The following is a 16,487-nucleotide window of genomic DNA, read 5'->3' as shown; positions in this document are numbered from 1 at the left end:
TTCACAGCCTTAAAAAGAAAAAATCTGTATTGATACTCCTACTGAAGCAGACCATTGGTTCATCTCATCCTGTAGTCTCTATTATTACATCAATGCCATCCTAAGCAGAGTTTCCTCTTTCTAAGCCCACTGATTTCCATGGACTTAGAACGGTGTCACTCTGCTCAGGTTGGCACAGCGACAGAGGGCTGTAAGGCAAGCATCTTTTCTAGCTAGCTCTGTATGTGTGTGTTAAGTGCCATCAAATTCCTTCCAACTCATGGAGAACCAGTTTGGTGTAGTGGTTAGGAGTGTGGACTCTAATCTGGGAGAACCAGGTTTGATTCCCTACTCCTCCACATGCATCTGCTGGTGTGACTTTGGGTCAGTCTTAAGCTCTTTCAAAACTGTTCTCTCAAGAGCAGTTCTTGAGAGAACTCTCTCAGCCCTACCTGCCTCACAGGGTGTCTGTTGTGGAAAGGGGAAGGGAAAGGAATCATAAGCCACTCTGAGACGCCTTCAGGTTGTGAGGGGCGGTGTATAAATCCAACCTCCTCCTCCTCTTCTTCTTCTTTGAATTAATGACCTCTGAAATGTTCTGTCATTAACAGTCTTGCAAGCTAGCTGAAACCCTTTCAGTAAATTGAAAGTAGAAGTAAATTGAAACAGGGACCTTCCATGTGCAAAACACAATCTGGGATATGCCCTCTCTTATCCACCCTTATTATCACCCAAACACTTCATTCTAATACAAAACATGTTAGGAATTATGGGTTTGGGGTGCTCAAATGAAAGATTTGCCCTCCAAATGTGTATTCTAATAAAAAAATAATAATTAAAGCCATTACAGCCATGCAAGGGTATTCACCTTTGAATTCAGCACATGACACTGTGTTTTCTTTTAATGTGTGTGCGTTTTCATTGCAACGCTCTGCAAAGTTGCCTAATTAGGATTTTGATAGGTGGGGCTTGGGGGTTACATTCTCTTATGTACCAGCTGCAGTGCCACATTGGCTGTACATACAGAAGGCAGAATGTGCGCAGTTTCATACCGCGTGAAGGAAGAGTGACAAATTTATAAGGCAGCAGGTCTTGCTTTCTATTTGTCTTTTATGATTCTGAAATGCCATAGAAGTAAATCACAGAAGGGAAGACTCAGCAAATCATTAAAGAGTGCGCACACACTCCCACACACTCAGAAGTTCAGTTGGCAAGGGATCATCATAGACTTAACATTACAGAAGTACAAGTAGCCATCTGTAACCTTTATGACAGGCAATATACAAGCCCATAAATGAGTTCCCAAACATGCTTTCCCCCCACCTTTATGGAACAATAAATTAAACCTGTTAGCATTCTATGGGCTTTGATTTAATTAAAAAATTATAACGAGAGTGTTCCTATATAGTACTAGTAAATACACCATACATTCTGCATCCTTGTTGGAGACAGTAGGAAATCTCCCCTTCCTGGCTAGGGTTGCTTCAAGATTGCATCAGAACGAGGGGGTGTGTACTCCACACTATGAGGCTCCTGGAGCTCTGTGCTGCTCCCCTCGTTTCTCATGAGTTTTGCCCATATGGGTCCCCCCAATCCCCAGCTTAGTCTTTCAGGTGGACCCTTCCTCACTTTCCCATTAGTAAAAAAAGCTGGCAAAATCCACCTCTTTGTAACTAAACATCAGCTAAAAGTTAGTGGCTGAATGTGCACATCTTCCATTTCAGTCCCCTTTGTGTTGGGGGGGGGGAAGTTCAGTGGCACTTTGTATTGTGTGTATATTATTTTATTTTAGTTGTAAACCACCTTGAATGCAATGGCAGATGGTAGAAAAATGAATCAGATATGTCAACGAGGCTTCACTGCCCTGCCTGATCAGCCGACGGGTACTTCTGCAAAGTTTAGCTGGTCCACCAGATCTGGGGGTGGGCTTCTGCACTTCCAGGAGGCTCTGCTCCAACCTGGGTCAGTGAAGCAATGCGGGAGTCTGCAAGCCCAGCCAATCACCTGCCCTTCTCCGATGCAGGCCAGGTAAGTGTACCATCCCCTGACTACCCACTGTTAGCCAACTAGCTGATAGTCCAGTGGACAGAGGCCAAATCCACCTGCTGTTGGAAATAATATAGTTGCTATTTTGCATGGGTCTACTTGGAAGGAATAATGGCCCTATCTAGGTAACTATCAGCTGAGTCTCCATCATCTCTTAGGTGAGGTTTATAATCCCTTTAAAATTTAAAGTGATGGGAGATGCCAATGAGTGGCTTTTTGCTGGGGCCCAGCTGACTCTCCCTCCCTCCCTTCTCCTGCTGCTTTGGGCGGGCGGGCGGGGAGACTGGAAAAACGGTCCCAACAAGAGTTCTGAAACTTTGGGATAACAAAAAAGCATGCCTTCCATGAAATCCAGTTTTCTGATGTGCACACTCCCATTTCCCAGCCTGCTATGAGATCTTGTTGAACAGAAGATGCCAGGGATGGAACCTGGGATCTTCAGCATGCAGAGCTGGTGCTCTACCACTGAGTTCTGGCTCCTTTCCTATGTTGGGGATTCTCATATTGCATAGGAGGTGAACATTTATGACTACACCCAGTCAGAAGCACTCTCCTTAATACTCTATTATCTTGGGTGTACCTGTTACAAAACGGGTGACTGCAGCATCGCTCTCATTGGTCCCACGGACAGCTGAGATGGAGACTTCGTACTGGGAGCCGGGTCGCAGGGCTTGCATGGAGTACTGGCTCAGGGGAGGCTGTAGCCGGAAGATGGTCTGCCCCCCTTCTCCATTCTCTAGGCCATACTTCAGCAAGATGTAGTCCACTTTAGCCCGAGGTGGAGTCCATTCAACAAAGGCCACTGTGTCAGAGACATCTCGCACCAATATCTGGGTTGGCCCGTCAATTACTGAAGATGGTGTCCATGCATAAATGAAGGAAAACAAATTAGAAGAGAAACTGAACCATGCTTCTCCATCGCTTACAGTGGGATATAGATTCCATAATAATCCTTCAGTCTCCAACTAACTTGCACAAGAATTCCCACATCCAACTTGGACTGGCTTGCAGAATAACATGTGAATTCAGTCCCCAAGATTTTTTTTCTTCTTAAGAGAGAGTAAATAGGATAGAACTGTACATCAGAAGGGTTCGGAATAGTTGTTTGCATTGGTGGAGTAACAGTTACTGGGTTGGGAATTGAACCAGCTGGGATAGCACAACATCCCTAAGCATAATTGCTGCATTACACCTGCCTAAAAAAAATTGGAGCTAAATGTTTGTTAATCACTTGTGTACCAAACTGGCATTATCTTGTTCCTGCTGTGCATCTAATCTCAGGTTTATTTGCTACCTGGGGAATCAGAGAGCTATTATCCTATCTTTTACTCCAGAGCATTCAATACTTTCTTTTGTGCTGGTGGCAGCCTAAATTATGCTCTGTATTAAGTGCATTGCCCTTGTAAATCATGCTTTAATAACAGCATTCTTTCCCTGGTATTTTTACTGTGTCCCTAAGCATAATTGCTGCATTACACCTGCCTAAAAAAAATTGGAGCTAAATGTTTGTTAATCACTTGTGTACCAAACTGGCATTATCTTGTTCCTGCTGTGCATCTAATCTCAGGTTTATTTGCTACCTGGGGAATCAGAGAGCTATTATCCTATCTTTTACTCCAGAGCATTCAATACTTTCTTTTGTGCTGGTGGCAGCCTAAATTATGCTCTGTATTAAGTGCATTGCCCTTGTAAATCATGCTTTAATAACAGCATTCTTTCCCTGGTATTTATTATTATTATTATTATTATTATTATTATGTCCTAGAGGCTCACAATGGCTTAAAAAATGCCTTGAATAAATACATATTCTTAAAAAAAAAATCTCACAGGAAAGAGGCTTGCTAACTTTGGGGCTAGTTCATAAATTCACAAGCATCTCTTGGTTTCGGTTGATTACCCGGCCCTTGATAAATCCCAGCGATCGTTTTATATGGTCTTCCCTGGGAAGGTAAAGAATCCCCCAAATAAATCTGCAGACATATTCCATTTTGGCCTTTGAATGTGAGAATAATAAAGTGTGTGTGTTTGTGTGAAGTGATGTCAAGTTGCAGCCAACTTATGGTGACCCCGTAGGGTTTTCAAGGCAAGAGACTAAGAGAGGTGGCTTATCCGTGTCTTCCTCCGCAGAGCAACCCGCAGAGCAACCCTGGAAATCCGTGGTGGTCTCCCATCCAAATACTAACCAGGGCCGATCTTGCTTCACATCCAAGATCTGACAAGACCAGGCTAGCCTGCGCCATCTAGTTCAGGGCTTTGAAAGGTAGTGCAGCCCAATCTCAGGCAAGGTTACCAAGAAGTAAATCCAATGGGGTTCTATGGGGCTGAAGTACACATAGGACTGCAGCCTTAATGTTCTTGCTTGTAATTAACTATTATCAGGACCCAGATGATGAAACGTGTCATATGGTTCTGTCTCCAATGTGCGGCTGACAATTTCCCCCCTGGTATGGCTCTTGTGCTTTTTAATAGCTGCATGAAGGGGGAAAATCCAGTAGTTGGCTTTTCCCCAACACGAAGATAGGGAAGGCAGCACTACTGGTTTTTTTACGCAGCATACACTTTTTGAAGTCTCAGAGTCCTTACCACAAAAAAAGGAGGTAATCTAGTCCAGAGCTAAGGAATTTTAGTGAAGCCAGAAGAGCCGCTAAAATGATCATATTTTGAAACAATGGTGTACATAGAAGTAGATTTCCAGGGAACTGAAAAATGTAAGGTACAGTGCAGACTGAAAAACTAATCAGGAATGGGAATCAGAGGAAGAAGACAGATTTGGGGAAGCATTACTTGTGTATGTATGTGAAAAGAAGTGCTGGGTCTGTCCCCTGACTCCATGCAGTGTGAATTCTTTAAATACATCTGGATAATCAAACTATGTGCCACTGGAACTAAATTAATGAAACAATTAAGGAGCCTGAAAGCGCCCATGCATAAGGAAGACCACCTCCTCCAACTCTGTATGATGATTCACTGCTTTGGCCTTCCAATGAATCTCCACTGAAAACCTTTACCTCTACAATGTGCACAATGGCATCAATTACTCCCAGTGCAGAGATGCAGCAAAATTATCTGCTGATGGACAAGGGTACCTGTTATGTCTATGCACAAGCCCCAGTTCTGAGCTAATCTTCTTCAAATCAGGAGGCATGCCCAGGAATGAGTTCCAGGGACAGCATGTGGTTCTTCTATATTGTAAAAGTAAACTGTGGCCCCTGCCACATGGGGGGGGGGGGAAGCACGGCCAAAGTGCGGCTTTTTAGAGCCGCACCAAAAGAGACACGCGGCGGCGGGATCAGATAGATCCCCTGAGCCGCCGCGCAGTTCCTCCCTCGCACGATCAGATGCCGGGGGGGGGGGGAAGCCACTGAAGGGAGAGTGAGGCAGCCAGCTGCGCATGTGTGCGCATGCGCAGTTCGGCCGGGAGCCTCGATTGCTCCTGCAGACGGGTGCACCGGCGATCTCACGGCCACGCTCGCTGCGGCGTTTCAGGAATGTCCTTCCCCTTTGCAGGTTCTTTTTTTAATGCACATTTTCGGCCTGAAAGGCCGGATTGGGGACGGGTGCGCGCCGCTTCCCAGATGTTGCGGTGTGATCGCGCCCGTTAGCTGCACCCCCGATCTGTCCCTCTTCCAGCCCTAAACCTCCCGTGTGACCGGGGCCTGTGTGTATCAAGGCGTAATGAGAAGAGATACTGGGACATCCATGACTATAGTTTCCCAGGAGGGTTGCCAATCCCCAGGTGGTGGCTGGAGATCTCCCATTATTACAACTGATCTCCAGGTGACAGAGATCCGTTCACCTGGAGAAAATGGCCACTTTGGAAGTTAGACCCTATAGCATTATGCCCCAAACCCTGCCCTCCTCAGGCTCCACCCCCAAAATCTCCAGGTATTTCCCAACCTGGAGCTGGCAACCCTAGATTCCCAGTGTCTTTTCTTTTTGTGCAGGGTCCTGATTCTCTTCAAAACTGCAGTATGACAGAAAGGGCATCCACCTTCCTGCCTGTGTGACTGACCTCTCCTCAAACGACCCTATGGTGCTATTATTTGCCCACTGGGGAAAACATGCAAGCATCATATATATTCCTGTATGTTTCTTCCAATGGGACAAACAGCAGTCTGGCAGATTTGTTTCTGACTGAAATAGGAGGGAGCTCTGACCACTGAACTCCCAGCATCACCCCTAGTTAGATTCTCAGCTGTCAGAAGTTTGAGCAACACTGTCGCTGTCTGAGATTGAGCACACACTACACAAATTCCTTCAAGATGGCTTTATGTGGCCAGTAGATGTCACCGGTAAGCCGCCTCCTGCAAACAAGTTTCAAACAGACATCTGTTAAAAAAGAAGAAGAAGGAATGCCTGTTTATGCTTAAACTGAGAAGACGAGAGGTTGACTAAAATCTGCAGCGGGATTGTAGATTATTAAAAAAAACACACCCTCTGTTGTTTGATTGCAAGGCCTTGCCTGTATTGTGTTGCTTTCTTGGCATGGGTTCCATCCTCGGTTCCAAAGCCCCATTAATTGCTCTATAATTATCGGCTTTGTGGATGCTTCCCCTGCTGGAGAGCTTGACAAGAGCTGTTTATATGTTCCTTTCATTGGCTAGATTGACTCTGATGAATGGAGTGATTTGATTTGGTTGCCAAGAACAGAGCTGCATGGGTCAGAAGCTGCCGAACCTCATCAGTTTGACCCTAAGTGAGCTAAGGGGTTTGTTAACATCCTGTTGCCCAGAGCCCAGCTGGACTGGTCCAGGAGGCCGGGGAGAATAGCATCCTGTTTCCAAGGGAAAGCCAGGAAGCCAGCACAAGGGGCAAAAGGGCGAAGGCCCTGCCTTGATCCCTCCCTGCCCCCACAGCAAGTAGTATTCAGAGGTCCACTTGAGGCCAGTTCAAGGCAGTTCGTTGCCCAAGCAAAGGTAACCTTTAAGTCACCGTCAGCTAGGTCCGAGCCAAGCCCCTGCAACTTTGGGGGCAGCCCAAGTTTCTTTTTCATGTCTTCTTCTGGTCTGAAACGTTAACTTTGTCACGCAGTCATGCTTCACTCCAGTGATAGGCACTGTGGTCACGTGACAGGAAACAGGATTGCTCTGTGAGATCGGGCCGAGAGTTCAGCCTGTTCGGTATTCTCGTCTCCTGCAATGGCTACTTGGGCCAGTGGCAGCACATGCCCAAGAAGGAGGTGGCTGGGAGCAAGCTGAGCCCTGGCACAGCACTGGCATGGCCATCGTTGTGCTGCCCCAAGCAGTCACTTGGGTGGTTCAGCCAGAATACTAGCTTCAAGCAGGGCTATTTTTGGGCAGGAACGCACAGGAACGGAGTTCCGGCTGGCTCCTGAGTTGGCCACGCCCAGCAGGAACTCATTAGCATAATAGGCCACACCTAACAGCAGACACTCATTGGCTACAATAGGGGTGTGTGGCCTAACATGCAAAGAAGTTCCTGCTAAAAAAAAGCCCAGGGTTGTGACAACAAAGTAAACAGAATAGGAAGCAAAGGAAGGGTGTGGTTGGATGACCACACTTCTGGTAACATGTGGGGTGTGGCCTAATAGTATAATGAGCTGCGCTGTCAGGGGTGTGGCCTAATATGCAAATGAGTTCCTGCTGTTGGGTGTGGCCTATTATGCTAATGAGTTCCTGCTGGGCTTTTTCTACAAAAAAACCCCTGGCTTCAAGTATTCTGTGTCTGAACCTGGAGGTTCCACTGAGCTATCATTAAGGTTGGTAAGTCTGTACCCACAATCCCCAGGAGCTAGTGAGGGAGGAGCCTGGAAGGGGGAAGCACTGCTGATATTATGATGCCACTTCTGTGACACCACCTGGAAGTCATCACATGGATGGGTAACAGAGAGTGGGAGTGGGAGTCTGGCTGCCACAGGTGGGCACCCAGCAATCCTAGCTATCATGAAAGGCAGCCCTTAATACAGACTAAGCCTACCAAGATAAGAAATTACTTGCTGACGTCCAAACTGGCATAGAAGTTAGGGTTACTTACAGGTTGAAACACTTGCTGAGGCTGGGGGACTCCGGGCCTGCTCCTTGAGTGCGACCACATTGACAGTGTACTCTTCTCCTGGCTTCAGGCCTGTCTGATTGAAGGTCGTCATGCTGCTTGGAAGCTGTGCAATTACACCCCCCTCGTTGTCCTGAGAATTTAGAAGAAGCCAGCTGAAAGTTTGGAAGACCTGGCAATGTCAGTGACTGCCCCCTCCCTTCTGCTTTTGGACGGGTTATTATAGATCCACTACGAGGTCAAATAACCACCAGCACCATTCTCATCATTGACTAATTTCTTTTTTTTTAAAAAAATTAATTTAATTAATTTTATTGGTATATTAAAAACAGAGTATATCCAGATAATACATGTTACATTTTACACTGCATTGAACATTGCTGCTTATGGATAACAAATGACACTGCGTTTCCCTTGGTAAGTTGCTATTAATACTTGAGTGTTGTTCTGAATGTAAGTGCGGTATGATCCGATTAGTACACCTGGTAACTTAGTGTGTCTCACAAGTGTAGCCACTCATGGTATGCTGTGTTACTTGGGAGAATTCCTCCCTGACTAATTTCTTTAAGTGGGTCTTGGTTGAGTGAATGGTTCTTAATTATTTGTGGGGGGATTTTTGCCACACCTGCAAGCCAGTTTCCAGAACCCAGCAGGATCAATTGTCCTGGGGTCAAATCAACCCCCTTTCCATTACACTGCTGTGAATTCCAGCTATCACTGCAAAATACTGTTTTTCTTTCCAGATTTATGTACTATTTGTATGTGTTTATTCTGCCCTTTCTCCTAGGACCCTAACTTTTATCCTCACCAACCATTCTATGAGCGAATGATTGGAGTGATTCAGAACATGAAATTAAGCAAACTCCGGAGGACGACGGAAGACAGGAGGGCCTTGCGTGATGTGGTCCATAGGGTCATGAAGAGTCAGACTCGACTGTGCGACTGAACAACAAATCATGACAGAACAGGAATTCGAACTTGGGTTTTCCTGAAGCAACTACATGTTTTAATGAGGGGGGCACATGGAGTTATGCACATTTCCATATATTCCAGCCTCAAACACATAAGAGGGGATGGTTTTAGTTTTATTTTAAAAACCTGAGTGCATAGGTGAGGGGAATGAAACTGTACCACCTCACACGGGAGGGAGAGCAGGTCTTCCACTTTCTGGGCTGCTGAGAGCCACCATGAGAGCCACCATGGGCCCCACAGACAAAGATTCCATTGGCCCTTCGTATGACCCTGATTCAAACCAAACAGAATAATGAAACAAATAATGTGGCTTTTAATACCATGCATAGAATAATAATTGTTAATTGGGCAAGAAACTGTACAGGAAATGGGACCAGGTCATTAAATAATAGATTTCACTTATGATTTGCACTGTGCAGACTGCAATAGGATAGGGTGTTAAAAAGGGAGGTGGAGCAAACAGAATCTGAACAACTCCCCAGGCAAGGGTTCTAGCCAGAATATTGAAGTGCACTATAAATTAAATAGAGACAAGACACAAATTACCTCAGAATAAGCCCCAATGAATGAAGGGAGACACCAGTCTCTCTCTCCCAAAAAGTATTCAACTGAAAAAGAAACTTTAAAATATTTCTGCTCGCCCCAAACAAATAAGCAAGTTCACAACAAAGTAAAGATGCCTAATGAGGAATGAAAATTGGGGCGAAGTGAAAAGCTGGTCATATCCTCCAGAGAGTAGGCACATTAGAGGAGTCCCTCAGATTTTTCCTGAAATTGTCCCTGCAGCAGCCATTTCCTCTGCCTGCCACAGGAGGCTTTAAATTTTTTAATTGGCACTCAAATATCATTACAGCGATATAATGTTATAACAAATACATGTACCAGGTTCTCTGAATTGCCTGCTTTCATTTTTTTTAAAGTAAGCCTCTAATTCCTTCCATTGCAGAGATGTAAGAAGAATGGAATTTCAAAAAAATGAAAATAGGAATTCAGAGAACCTGATATACATGGGCACCTGGAATTTTGTCCCCCACCCCACCCATCCCTCCATCTCAGGTGCTCTATAGCAGGAGATGTCCTGTCCCCTGTAACCAATGCCTGCTGCTGCCCACACTGTAGCATCATGGGTTGTCATGCTGCATCATGTAGCACAGAACATAAGAACATAAGAGAAGCCAATGTTGGATCAGGCCAATGGCCCATCCAGTCCAACACTCTGTCACACAGTGGCCAAATATACCAGGTGATATCAGGAGGTCCAGCAGTGGGGCCAGGACACTAGGAGCCCTCACACTATTGACCCCCCCCAAGCACCAAAAATACAGAGCATCCCTTGCCCCAGAGTCCCTTGTGGCTAATAGCCACTGATGGATCTCTACTCCATATGCTTATCTAATTCCCTCTTGAAACTGTCTATGCTTGTAGCGGCCACCACCTCCAGTGGCAGTGAATTCCATGTGTTAATCACTCTTTGGGTGAAGAAGTACTTCCTTTTATCAGTTCTAACCTGACCGCTCAGCAATTTCATTGAGTGCCCATGAGTTCTTGTATTGTGAGAAAGGGAGAAAAGTACCTCTTTCTCTACCTGCTCTATCCCATGCATAATCTTATAAACCTCAATCATGTCACCCCTCAGCCATCGTTTCTCCAAGCTAAAGAGCCCCAAGCATTTTAACCTTTCTTCATGGGGAAACTGTTCCAATCCTTTTATCATTCTAGTTCCCCTTTTCTGCACTTTCCCCAAAGCTATAATATCCTTTTTAAGGTGTGGTGACCAGAACTGTACACAGTATTCCAAATGAGGTCGCACCATTGATTTATACAGGGGCATTATGATACTGGCTGATCTGTTTTCAATATCCTTCCTAATAATCCCCAGCGTAGCATTGGCCTTTTTTTATTGCAGTCACACACTGTCTCGACATTTTCAGTGAGTTATCTACTACGACTCCAAGATCTCTCTCTTGGTCAGTCTCTGCCAGTTCGGACGCCATCAATGTGTATTTATAGTTAGGATTTTTGGCTCCAATGTGCATCATTTTGCACTTGGCCACATTGAACCCATTTGCCACGTTGACGCCCACTCGCCCATCCTCGACAGATCCCTTTGAAGTGCCTCACAATCCTCCCTGGTTTTCACCACCCTGAACAACTTTGTGTCATCTGCAAATGAAGCCAATTCACTGCTTACACCCAACTCCAAATCATTAATAAACAAGTTTAAAAGCATTGGACCAAGTACTGAACCCTGTGGTACCCCTCAGCTTACTACCCTCCACTGAGAAAATTTCCCATTTATACTCACTCTCTGTTTCCTATTAATTAGCCAGTCTTTGATCCACGAAAGGACGTCCTTTTATCCTGTGATTTTTGAGCTTACTTAGGAGCATTTGATGAGGAACTTTATCAAAAGCTTTCTGGAAGTCAAGGTAAACAATATCTATTGGGTCCCCCTTGTCCACATGTTTGATAACCCCTCAAAGAACACTAACAGGTTGGTGAGACAAGATCTTCCCTTACAGAACCCATGCTGAGTCTGCCTCAATATTTTTTGTTCATCAATGTGCTTACTAATTCTTTCCTTAATAACCGTTTCCAACAATTTACCTGGTATCGACGTCAGACTGACTGGCCTGTAATTTCCCGGATCTCCTCTGGGACCCTTTCACATTTTTCCTCCATTTTTTTCTTTAGCCAGAACTAGACCTCTCCACAGGAATGGGTAGACACATAGATCCCTGTGCCAGTAGTAGGGCTGCCAGGTCCCTTGGATGAGTGAGCAGGGGATGGGGGTGCACTTACCAGGAGCGGGGAGGGAAGAAGCAGAAAATAAACGTGACATGCCTCCATCATCCGGAAGTGACATAGGCACATTGGGGATGATGCTCTGTTTTGTGGGCAAAATCTCTATGGTACAATTAGCTTCTAACCATAGAGTCATGCCTACATCATTTCTGGGTGATGTAGGCATGTCACATTTATTTCCTGCCTCTTGCCTGTTTTGGAGGGGGTAATTTCCCCCTGGCGGCCACCTGGCCACCAGCGGAGAGGAGTGCCCCAAACCAAGGGATCTCCTCCTGCACCAGGGGATCTGGCAACCCTAACCAGTAGTGATTAACATGTCCGACTAGGATCGCAGAGATCCCTGTGCCAGTAGTGACTAGCATATTGGACTAGGATCTGGGAGACCCCACTGTGCCATTATTATTTATTTGTTTTATCTATCGCCCTTCCCCAGAGATTAGGCTCAGGGCGGTGTATAACATGGTCATAACCTAATACAAACAAAATATATACCATGAGATGGCAACAAATATGCACAGACTCTTCTTTAAATTTAATTATGAATAATGTTATGGTGCTCAATAGAACTTATAATTACATACAATCCTTGTTATTTGTATCAGTACAAGTACTACAAAGGACAATACTGTCTACTTCTTACAATAAGCCATTGACACAAACAACTGCATGTTCTATTACACAATGCAGCATGTGAAAGATTCTGACGGGGTCCCAGTTTACTTTCAGCCCGCTTCTTTGAGGAATTTCACATTACCCTTTTAAACCCATTTTGAAGCTGCTTTTGATCCGTCGTGGAGTAAACCGGTATAGGGCTGCCATTTCACACATGGCTTTCCCCTTCTGGTAAAGAGCTGGATCTGAAGTGGTTTGCCATTTCAGACTGCACCGCTTTCCCCCCCACCATTTTTCACCCGCGCAGGCGATCTCCGGCTATTTTTTAATGTTCACTTTAGAGCGCTATAGCGCTATAGTGCTATAACAAAACACTCCAGGCATTCCAATGGGGCTGATATAATGCTGTTGTGTTCTACCGTTATAGTGCTATAGCGCTATAAAGTGAACATCCCCCCTCCCAAAAAAGCCAGAGATTGTCCACGCGGACAAAAAATGGCGGGAAAAAGCACATCGGAACTGGGAGAGGAAACTGAAGACTACTTGGAAGCGGTTGACAGGTAAAATGCTTCAGCCCCATTTCCTAAATGGGACAGAAGCGTTTGTGTGTGAAATTACAAATATATTCCGGTAGGGAACCGGTTCTAAAACGGTTCTGTCTGAAATGGCAGACCAGAAACCGTTTGGGAACCGTTCCTCTTCCGGATTATATCGTCGGTCTAAAATTCCTCTTTGTCTTTATCAAAGAATCCTCGCACATAAATTCTACATAGATGGAAGACTTCTGAAATAACTTCGGTGGCACATTGCTCCTAATTCAAGACATCAGATAAAACAAGATTAAAACCAGTAGACCAACAATTGAGCTAAAGATGGCACTAAAACCTCAATAGTGCTGCTGTCTCATGGGAGGGCAGGGCATGGGAGTCCTATGATGGAACAACTGCTGTTCTCAATTGAACACCTGGTGGGACATCTCTGCCTTACAAGCCCTGCGGAACTGCAATAACTATAATAAAAAGCCATGAGGCCAGTCACACTCTCTCAATCTAAGCCACACCACAGGATTGTTGTTGTGAGGATAAAATGGAGGAGGGGAGGACAATGTTATAAGCTTCTTTGGGTCTCCACTGGGGAGGAAGGCAGGGTAGAAGTCTCCAAATAAATAATTCCATAAGAACATAAGAACATAAGAGATGCCAATGTTGGATCAGGCCAAAGGCCCATCCAGTCCAACACTCTGTATCAGACAGTGGCAAGAAATACCAGTGCTATCAGGAGGTCCACCAGTGGGGCCAGGACATTAGAAGCCCTCCCACTGTTGACCCCCCCAAGCACCAAGATGATAGAGCATCACTTGCCCCATAGTTCCTTTCTATACCTTGTGGCTAATAGCCACTGATGGACCTCTGCTCCATATGCTTATCTAATTCCCTTTTGAAGCCGTCCATGCTTGTAGCCGCCACCACTTCCTGTGGCAGTGAATTCCAAGTGTTAATCAGTCTTTGGGTGAAGAAGTACTTCCTTTTATCCATTCTAACCCGTTCTAACCCGAATTAAAATCTAGTTTTGTCCTTATGAGCAACACTCAACCCACTACACCCAGTTTACACCGGCGTCTGTGAAGCAGGTCCCCAACCTCACATGGCTTCTGCAGCCCAACCTTGCAAGTGAAACTACCCTGAGAAAAAGGGAGAACTTACCAGAGCAAGGAGGGACAAACTTGGAAAACTTGTCCTTAGTTTTTGACCAGCTCAGACACAGCCTTTAAATAGCTTTGGATTACAAGGAAGAGTGAGGGTCTCATTACCAGAGACGTATGATGTGAATTGGGTTGGTTAAACCCACCCCATGACTTGAATCAGAAATGTGACCAAGGACTCACCTTTAGAAGAACTTTCTGCCCCTATTCTGCTCCACAGACCATGACAAGTGGTTCCCAGCAGTGGGACACTCTGATGCCCCCCCCCAAATCCATTTTTGTTGCCAAAAGGGTGCAGGGTGGAAGGAAGAATAGTAAAAAGCCCAGTAGCACCTTTAAGACTAACAAACTTTATTGTAGCGTAAGCTTTCGAGAAACACAGCTCTCTTCGTCAGATGCATCTGACAAGGAGAGCTGTGTTTCTCGAAAGCTTACGCTACAATAAAGTTTGTTAGTCTTAAAGGTGCTACTGGGCTTTTTACTATTTTGCAGCAACAGACTAATATGGCTAACACCTCTGGATCTATGGGTGGAAGGGAGGTAAGGCCGAAGCCTCTCCTCCCCTCACACCAGGCTGCAGAGCAGAATAGGGACAGAAAGTGCTTTTAAAGGTGAATCCTCGGTCACATGTCTGACGTGAGTCTGGAGGCAGTCAGACATCTTGCATAACGAGACACTGAGTGACACCCCCCACCCCCAGCTTTGGGATGAACATATGAAGAAAGCATTTGCGTGTTTCTCCTGGTGGTGTGATCTGTGGGCACTGGGCTTGAATTGTACCCACGCACCTCACTGCAGGGGACGTGTTTGGCTGTTACACAGAAGGGCAAAAAGCAGGTGTGTGAATGATTCATACATCATCTCTTGCTGCTCCCTCATAATGTCCAAAAAAGATCTGCCAACTTTTCCAGCGTCCCCTGTTGCTATTCCTTGATCAAAAGCCTGATGTGACGATATTATTGGACATTATGGCCTATCTCCATGCCATGAAAAGCTTCCCCTGCTGTTTCCTAAACACCCAGCTGCCACACTAGAGTCAAAAGAAGAGGCCAGGCTTGCCTTTTTTTGGATGTTTGCCAGCCCTAATTTAAAGCCATCTTCAGGATCAGGCCGTTACCTTGCCTATTCATCTGTTCCTTTCCAAATATAAAATGCATGCCGACTTTCGCCTGCCTTACAAAACTGCTTCCTGTTATCCGGGAATTGGTGCTCATTTGGTTCATTCATGGAATCCTCAGGTAACATTTGCATTACAATTTCTTCCTTTACAGCAGGCAGGTGTCTTATCTAGCAAGAATTTAACCTGATTTTAAATAGCACATTATCCACGGGCTTATAAATATACCAAAAAAGTGCGCTTCAGTTTATAGGAGGATTTCGCTTGTGACTGAGGGAATGAGCAGAAAAGAGACAAAAAGCATGTTGCGGTGAGAAAGCAAGCAAGAGCTTGTCAAACTACAAAAAATATTCCCCCCCTGGCCCTTTAAAAACAACTGTGAAACTCGAGTCATATTCATCAGCTTCTCCTCATCTCGCTTTTATTTTTCTGCTGATCTCGTCTGCTGTCACACCTCCAGCACTCAGTTACGCTGCCTGATCTTTAGTGAACCTCCATTAAAATCAATAGTTCTGCACGGATGGTATATAGTATTAAGGCAAGGCTTGTTGAGATGTATCACAATTGCATGTAAAACATATAACTGTATAATGTATGGGATTGCATAAAATATAAAGCTGCACAGTGTAAAAATGAGAGCCAGTGTAGTATAGAGTGTGGACTAGTTGTCTATTACATTGAATTACTTGTTGCAGGTGCGAGTAGTTCCAAAAAACTTGAAATATTTCACTCTATTGTAATATGAGCAATGCATGGAAGTTACAGGTTGTGGTTTCTGGTATTGCTCATTTCTTTTAAATTTCATTTGCTGATTGTTGTGTTTGTGGTTATATTTCGTTGCAATCTTATTGGTTGTTTGGTGACTGTATAATTGTGGGATTGTACTAATTATGTTGCATTGACGGTATTAATTATAAAATATTAAATAAAAAAGAGTGTGGACTAGGACCTGGGAGACCCCAAGTTCGAATCCCTACTCTGCCAAGTCCTACTCTCTCAGCGTAACTGACCTCACAGGGTTGCTGTTGAAATGGAGGAGAGGGAAATGATGTTTTGGTCTCCATTGTGGAGAAATGCAGGATATAAATAAATAACAAGCTATTCTTTTTCTGAGGATTGGGTTTAATTGAAGACAGGAGCCTGGTCCAGACCACCACCCCCCTGCATGTTGACTCATCATGTGGGAAGGGAGAATGGGCATGAGCACATTGGCCCCACCTCCGTGTGTTTACTGGGCCTTCT

At 45.0% G+C, this 16,487-nt stretch overlaps 1 protein-coding gene across 1 annotated transcript in view; it reads right to left on the bottom strand.

Annotated features, from left to right (window-relative positions):
* The window catches only part of TNR (tenascin R), a 138,593-nt gene that overhangs the window by 82,505 nt on the left and 39,601 nt on the right, over positions 1-16,487 (bottom strand). The window contains exons 5-6 of the mRNA XM_015417743.1: positions 8,020-8,170; positions 2,606-2,875 (exon numbers count right to left, since the gene is read on the bottom strand). Coding sequence (XP_015273229.1) covers positions 2,606-2,875; positions 8,020-8,170 — 421 coding nt within the window. The remainder of the gene's footprint in view (positions 1-2,605; positions 2,876-8,019; positions 8,171-16,487) is intronic.

Source organism: Gekko japonicus, unplaced genomic scaffold (genome assembly GCF_001447785.1).
Source record: "Gekko japonicus isolate JY-2015 unplaced genomic scaffold, Gekko_japonicus_V1.1 scaffold158, whole genome shotgun sequence".
Classification (NCBI taxonomy): domain Eukaryota; kingdom Metazoa; phylum Chordata; class Lepidosauria; order Squamata; family Gekkonidae; genus Gekko; species Gekko japonicus.
The sequence above is the reverse complement of the archived record's forward strand: the minus strand, read 5'-3'. Positions and strand labels throughout refer to the sequence as shown.